Source organism: Somniosus microcephalus, unplaced genomic scaffold (genome assembly GCF_052327205.1).
Source record: "Somniosus microcephalus isolate GS21.2 unplaced genomic scaffold, FLI_Smic_1.0 unresolved_chr6, whole genome shotgun sequence".
NCBI lineage: Eukaryota > Metazoa > Chordata > Chondrichthyes > Squaliformes > Somniosidae > Somniosus > Somniosus microcephalus.
The window spans coordinates 1,057,337-1,065,560 of NW_028225184.1; the positions used below are offsets into that span (position 1 = coordinate 1,057,337).

General features: G+C 42.6%; 1 protein-coding gene across 1 annotated transcript; it reads left to right on the plus strand.

Moving 5' to 3' along the window:
- Nucleotides 1-1,384: 1,384 nt before the first annotated feature.
- On the plus strand, nucleotides 1,385-5,209 carry LOC147086909 (putative G protein-coupled receptor 139). The gene has a single exon (XM_085978156.1). The coding sequence runs from the start codon at nucleotides 1,503-1,505 to the stop codon at nucleotides 2,490-2,492; it is 990 nt and encodes a 329-aa protein (XP_085834282.1). The 5' UTR covers nucleotides 1,385-1,502; the 3' UTR covers nucleotides 2,493-5,209.
- The last annotated feature ends 3,015 nt before the right edge of the window (nucleotides 5,210-8,224 follow it).

Here is an 8,224-nt window from a genome sequence, read left to right on the forward strand (position 1 = left end):
GAGTTATTAATATAATCTATTTTTCAAGTTGATGCAACTTTGTTATGCATGGTTTGTTGTTTAAAATTACTGGAACCTCCTCGTTACTGTTGCAGCTGCTGGTATGTCTCTGTATCCAGCTATTAGTTCTGTAAATCTTGTTTAACTGCCTTTGTCTCATTTTCATTCCCCATCCTTTCCCTGCTGCTTTTGGCTAATGATTCTGAACGAGATACGGTGTTAACAAAATTTTAGTGTTCTACATTAACTCAAGAAAATATATTGGACGAGATACTTTAACGAATTTCAGGCTGCTCTCCACACTGAACATTTGTAACCGATCAGACGATTGTTTTAATGGATTAGCAGGCTTTTCACCTTCTGAGCGTTGTGGTTCCTTACACAGAGTCACATCAATAATTCTGGGAGATCACAAACACATCCTTCAATTTCTGAAATAGCCGCTAATCATTCAGTTCAAGTCAGTGTCTCTTTTTCCACCATCTCCAGGTCTACATAAATGTCATTGCTTCTGCCGGTTAGAAAATGATTACAGGATAATTTACATTCTCACAAAAAGTTCATTCAGTCAGATTTCAATACTTTTATTTCCCATCTTTGTTTTGAATTTATAATGTGATCCCATGCCCGTCAGGCACACTACAGTAGGTCACTCAGTGAAACCAAGAGTGATTCTCTATTGCCTCCTGCTCTACTTCTGGATAAACTTTCCCAGCTGATTGCAACTGAAGTACTGAGGATAAGAAAATTCATTAATATTTTCCCGTCTAATATTCTATGCACAAGTTGGAAACCAGCTGCTGAAAAGTTACAAGGATAATCTTCCATTTGCTTTTAGACACTTTACAAAAGTATTCGGCGGCACTTTGCCTGTTGGATAAGTCACCTGATTTCGATGATAATGAACGCATTTAGTGGGAAATTACCTGGTCAAAGATAACTAATTATTTTAATTCAGGGACCCTACTTTCTGATGTTATTTGTAATATTATTTGGAAAATCTTCCCTTAGATGGGCTACAATTTAAGTGTTTCAGCAAGAATGCAGAAAGCACAATCTTCCAAACACTTCTTATGCACCAGTTATCTTTATAACTGCAGTGCACTTGGATATTACCTTAGTATTTACATGGTACATTAGAGCATTTGGAATACAATTGCCTGCTACTATTGCATGTTAAGCTTGTAGTTTCTGTATTTTGCCGTTGCATTCATTTTCATTTCTGAATATAATGAATATTCAAACCAGGAGCAGGAATCCAAGCTGGATTTCCCACTCCCAAACACAGGGGCACAGAAGCGAAATCCTGAGAGGTTCTGGTCCTTTGTGTCCCTGGTACCTCGAGTGGTGCTTTTGTCTGCTGTGCTAAAGGTAGATCTTTCAGTTCATCTCTCATTGATTAAATATCTGTTACTTTCATGTTGTATTTATTCGCATTTCACTTATTGATTCTGCAATGTATTAGAGGTGATATAATTAGATTATTTCATTGAATTTCGCTAATGATTTGCAGATTTCACACAGAATTCCGTCAAACTGCTGCTTTTCTCACAGCCAGATGTATAATTTGCCTGTTTTTTCCCTTCCTCACAGTTAACTTAGTGACGATTGTGATCCTGTCTAGGGGAGCGTGCGGTCTCTCCAAATGTGTCACTCGCTACCTGGTGGCCATGGCAACGGCGGATCTACTGGTCATTATATTGGACCTGATACTGAGACACATTCCAATTGTTTATCGGGAACAATTTCTCTTCCTGAAGTCCATCCGCATCTGTAATATCCACGCTGTCCTGCTGTCCGCAGCCACAGACTGTTCTGTCTGGTTCACCGTCACTTTCACCTTTGATCGATTTGTGGCCATTTGTTGTCAGAAGCTGAAAACTAAATATTGCACCGAGAAAACTGCGGCTGTGGTTCTGGGAACAGTGACTGTGCTGAGCGGTTTAAAGGACATCACCTGGTATTTTATACAGATGGATGTGTATGTTCTTGTCAATTTCCCCGCGTTTTGTGGTACAGAGACTAGAGTTACACTTTCACAGATATGGGGAGCAATCGAAGTCCTTCATTATATTCTAACCCCGTGTGTCCCATTTGTTCTGATTCTGCTGCTCAATGCTCTCACTGTCAGATACATTTTAGTGGCCAACAGAGCCCGCAGGAGACTCCGGGATCATAGCAGTGGGGAGAGTCCCAGAGACCCAGAGATGGAGAGCCGCAGGAAATCCATCATTTTACTCTTTGTTATCTCGGGGAATTTCATCCTGTTATGGTTAATATTTACAGTTTGTTTAATAGGTATACGAATGTGGTGGTTGGGGCTCAGCTCTGTTTATCCGTCTTTTTTTGTTGTAGAAATTGGATTCATGCTCCAACTGCTGAGTTGCTGCACAAACACCTGTATTTATGCCGTGACTCAGTCTAAGTTCAGAGAGGAGTTGAAGAATATGGTGAAATATCCATTTACTCTAATCGTAAAATACATGAAATGATGAAAAAAACTGGAGGCTTTCCAACATCTGGGCCAGTCTGCTCTCACCTGGGTTCTGTGATACAGCCACATTGGGACTGAACTGCTTTCTCCACGGGGTCTGTGATAAGTAGAGAGTGGAATTGAAGCCCGTCCTGGAGTTAGAGTTTAGGGAGCTAGGAAAGAGGTTAAAAAGCAGGACCTCAAAGGTAATAATCTCTGGAATACTACCAGTGTCACGTGCTAGTGAGTTCAGGAATAGGAAGATCGAGCAGATGAATGCGTGGCTGGAGAGATGGTGTAGGACGGAGGGCTTTAGATTCCTGGGGAACTAGAACCGTTTCTGGGGGAGGTGGGACCTTTACAAGCCAGATTGTTTGAACCTCACCGGGAACAGGACCAATATTCTCGCGGGAGGCTTTGTTAGATCTGTTGGAGAGGGTTTAAACAAGCTTGGCAGGGGGATGGGAACCTAAGTATAGAGTCAATAGGGAGGGAAGAAAAACTGGAATTGGAAAACAAAAACGTAGAAAATTAATTGGAAGGACAGAGGAATCAAGGGCTAGGTAGTAGTCAACAAGGAGGTTTGCCTGTAATAATAATAATAATGGTATATACATCAATGCAAGGAGTATAGCGAACAAGGCAGATGAGCTGAGGGCACATGTAGATATTTGGGACTATGATATTATAGCTATTACAGAGACGCGGCTGAAAGAGGGGCAGGTATGTCAGCTCAACATTTTCAGATTATATTGATTAAATAAACTATTACATCCATGAGGAGGGATGTTATGTTGGAGGCATCATCAAACGAGGCCATTTGGGTCGAATTGAAGAACAAAAAAGGGGCGATCACACTGCTGAGAGTGTACTACAGACCCCCTTAACAGTGAGAGGGAGATAAAAGAATTAATATGTGGAAAATTTCTGAGAAGTAGAAAAAATATAGGGCAATAATAGGGGATTTCAACTACCCCAATAATAACTGGGATAAAATTATTGTGAATGGTATAGAAGGTGCGAAGTTTCTAATATGCATCCAGAAGAACGTTTTTAGCCAGTATGTAGCAAGCCCAACAAGGGAGGATGCGGTTCTGGACTTTGTTTTAGGGAATGAAGCTGGACAGGTATCAATGGGGGAGCATTTTGGTGCTAGTGACCATAATTCTGTTAGATTTAAGGCAGTTGTAGAAAAGGACAAGAATAGACCAGGAATAAAAATTCTAAATTGGGGAAAAGCAAATTCGTCTAGGCTCAGAGGGGATTTAACCATAGTAGTCTGGAAGCAGCTACTCGAAGGTAAATCAGTGTCAGAGCAGTGGAAGGCATTCAAGGAGGAGATCCGGAGGGTTCACACCATATATGTGCCCTTAAAGAATAATGGTGGCACTAACAAATCTAGAGCCCCCTGATGTCTAGAGACATAAAGTGTAGGAGAAAGAAAAAAAGGGAGGCGTATGATAGATACCGAGGGCTAAATACTCCAGAATCTTTAGAGGAGTACGGAAAGTGCAGGGCATCAATTAAAAAGGATATTAGGAAAGCAAAGAGAGAGCATGTAAAATTGATGGCAAGTAAAATAAAGGAAAACCCAAAGATGTTTTATGAATATGTTAAGATTAAGAGGATAACTAAAGAAAGTGTAGGGCCTATTAGAGTTGATGAGGGTAATGTGTGAGTGGAGGTGGGAGACGTCGGTCGGGTTCTTAATAAATACTTTGCGTCTGCCTTCACAAAGGAGAGGGGTGAAGCAGGCATTGCTATTGGGGGGGCGGTGGAGTGAGAAATATTAGATGAAATAAACATAGTGAGAGAGGAAGTATTAAAGGTTTAGCAGCTTTAAAAGTGGATACATCCCCAGGCCCGGATGAAATGTATCCCAGGCTGTTAAGCGAAACAAAAGAGGAAATAGCAAAGGCCCTGACCATCATTTTTCAATCCTCTCCGGCTTCAGGAGTGGTGCCGGAGGACTGGAGGACTGCTAATGTGGTACCCTTGTTTAAAAAGTGAGAAAATGATAGACCGAGTAATTACAGGCCAGTCAGCCTAACCTCGGTGGTGGGAAAATTATAGGAAGGAATTCTGAAGGACAGGGTAAATCTTCATTTAGAAAGACACGGATTAATCAAGGATATTCAGCACGGATTTCTTAAGGGAAGGTCATGTCTGACAAACTTGATTACATTTTTTGAGGAGGTAACAAGGAGGGTAGTGCATTTGATATAGTGTATATGGACATTAGTAAGGCTTTTGATGATTTCCACATTGCAGACTGATCACGAAGTTGAAAGCCCATGGGATCCTGTGCAAAGTATCATGTTGGTTTCAAAACTGGCTCAGAGGCAGGAAGCAAAGGGTAATGATTGATGGTTATTTTTGTGACTGGAAAGCTGTTTCCAGTGGGGCTCTGCAGGGCTCAGTAGTAGGTTCCTTGCCTTTTGTGGTATAAATCAATGATCTAGATTTGAATATATGGGGTATGATTAAGAAGTTTGCTGTTGATAATAAAATTGGCTGTGCGGTTGAGACTGAAGAAGGAAGCTGTAGACTGCAGGAAGATATCAATAAATTGGTCACGTGGGCAGGACTGTGGCAAATGGAATTCAATCCGGAGAAGTGTGAGGTAATGCATTTTGGGAGGTCTATCAGGGAAAGGGAATACACATTAAATGGTAGGACACTGAGTAGTGTAGAGGAACAAAGGGACCTTGGAGTGCATGTCCACAGATCCCTGAAGGTAGCAGGCTAGGTAGATAAGGTGGTTAAGAAGGCATATGGAATGCATGACTTTATTAGCCGTGGCATAGAATACAAGAGCAGGGGGGGTTATGCTTCAACTGTATGAAACACTAATCAGGCATCAGCTAGAGTACTGCGTGCAGTTCTGTTCACCACATTACAGGAAAGATGTGATTGCACTAGAGAGGGTACAAAGGAGATTTACAAGGATGTTGCCAGGAGCAGATAATCTTAGCTATGAGGAAAGACTTGATAGGCTGGGTTTGTTTTCCTTGGAACAGAGGAGGCTGAGGGGAGAACATATTGAGGTGTTTAAAATTATGAGTGGCCGAGATAAAGTGGATAGAAAGGACGTATTTCCCTTAGTAGTGAGGTCAAAAACCAGGGGGCTCAAATTTAAAGTAATTGGTGGAAGGTTTAGAGGCGATTTGAGGGGAAATTTCTTCACCCAAAGGGTTGTGAGGGAATCGAACTCACTGCCTGAAAGGGTGGTAGAGGCAGGAACCTTAACCACATTTAAAAAGTACTTGGATGTGCACTTGGAATGCCCTAACCTGCAGGGCTATGGACCCAGAGCTGGGAAGTGGGATTAGGCTGGACAGGTCTTTGTTGGCCGGCGTGGACATGATGGGATGAAATGGCCTCATTCCATGCTGGAAAATTCTATGATTCTACGGTGATTAACAAGTTTGAGGCTCATGGAATAGATGGTTCAGTGGCAGCTTGGATAAGGAATTTGCTTAAGGCTGGAAAACAGAGTGTTTGGTATGTGGCTGTTTTTCAGACTGGGGAATGGCAGACAGTGGTGTTCCCCAACGGTCAGTTCTGGGGCCACTGCTTTCTTCTTGATATATATAAATGACCTGGATATTGGAATAGCGAGTGAATCTCTAAATTTGCCGATGACACCAATCTTGGGGACATGGCAAACAGTGATGATGAAACCAATCGACTGCAGCAGGGCATCGAAAGGCTAGCAGAATGGCAGAAAAGTGGCAGATGGAATTTAATAAAGAGAACTTTGAAGTGATGCATTTTGGCAGAAGGAAATAGGGAGAAGCAATATACTTTTAATGGCACACTTTTAAAGAGAGTACAGGGACAGATGGACCTGGGAGTTAAAGAGCATATGTCCCTGAAGGTGGCAGGGCATTTTGAGAGAGTGGTTAGCAAAGCATATGGGATCTTGGGCTTCATAAATAGAGTCATTGAGTATAAAAGTAGAGAAGTTATGCTGAATTTTATAAAGCTCTGGTTAGGCCACAACTGGAGTATTGCATCCAGTTCTGGTCAGCACACCTTAGGAAGGATGTGAACGTCATTGGGAGGGTATAGTGGAGATTTAACAGAATGGTTCCGGGGATGGGGGCGCTTTGCAGCAAGGATATGATGGAAAAGTTGAATTGTTTTCATGAGAACAAAGGAGGTTGAGGGTTGTTTTGATAGAAGTGTACAAGATTATGCCGGGTTTGGATAGGCTAGTCGGTGAAAGGCTGTTCCCACTAGCTGATAGTACAAGGACTGGCAGACACAGATTTAAGGTTTTGGGGATGTGAGGAAAAACCGCTTTATGCAGCGATTTAGAGGACCTGGAACTCGCTGCCGACAGAAGTGTTGGAAGTGGAGACACTCATTGTTTTCAAGGAGCAACTGGATAGTCAATTCAGCGAAATAAACTTGCAAGTCTACGGGGATAGAGCGGTGGAATGGGACTCAATGGATTGCTCTACAGAGAGCCGGCAAGAACGCGATGTGCTGAATGGCCTCCATCTGTGCCATTGTGACTCGATGACTCTATGACTCCATCATTAAAACCGTATATTTCCACCTTTGTAACATTGCCTAATTCTGCCCCTGCTTCAGCTCATCTACTGCTAAAAGCTCATCCATGCCCTTGTTACCTCTAGACCTGACTATTCCAATGCACTCATAAGAACATAAGAAATAGGAGCAGGAGTCGGCCATTTGGCCCTTCGACTCTGCTCCGCCATTCAATCAGATCATGGCTGAACTTCTGCCTCATCTCCATTTTCCTGCACTATCCCATATCACTTGATTCCCTTAATATCCAAACATCTATCAATCTCTATGCTGAATATACTCAACGACTAAGCCTCCACAGCCCTAATTCCCAAAATTCACCACCCTCTGAGTGAAGAAAGTTCTCCTCATTTCAGCCCTAAATGGTCGACCCCTTATTCTAATACTGTGACCCCTGGTCACCGTAGCCTGTGGAACCACCTGTCAAGCCCTGTAAGAATAATGTGTGTTTCAATGAAATCACATCTCATTCTTCTAAACTTTAATTAATATAGTCCTAGTCTACTAAATCTCTTCTCATAGGATAATCCTCCATCCCAGGAATCAGTCTGGTGAATATTTGTTGCATTCCCTCTATGGCAAGAATATCCTTCATAGGTAAGGAGACCAAAACTGTACACAATACATAGATACATAGAAGATAGGAGCAGGAGTAGGCCATTCGGCCCTTCGAGCCTGCTCCACCATTCAATGAGATCATGGCTGATCATCCAAATTCAGTACCCGTTCCCTGCCTTCTCCCCATATCCCTTGATCCCTTTAGCCTTAAGAAATATATCCAACTCTTTCTTGAATATACTTAATGAACTGGCCTCCACCGCCCTCTGTGGCAGAGAATTCCACAGGTTCACCACTCTCTGGGTGAAGAAATTCCTCCTCATTTCAGTCCTAAATGGCTTACCCCTTATCCTTAGACTATGACCCCTGGTTCTGGACTCCCCGGCCATCAGAAACTTCCTTCCTGCATCTAGTCTGTCCAGGCCTGACAGAATGTTATAGGTTTCGATGAGATCCCCTCTCAATCTTCTAAACTCCAGTGAGTATAAGCCCAATCGACACAATCTCTCCTCATACGTCATTCCTGCCATCCCAGGTATCAGCCTGGTGAATCTTCGCTGCACTCCTTCCATGGCAAGAACGTCCTTCCTCAGGTAAGGCGACCAAAACTGCACACAATACTCAAGGTGTGGT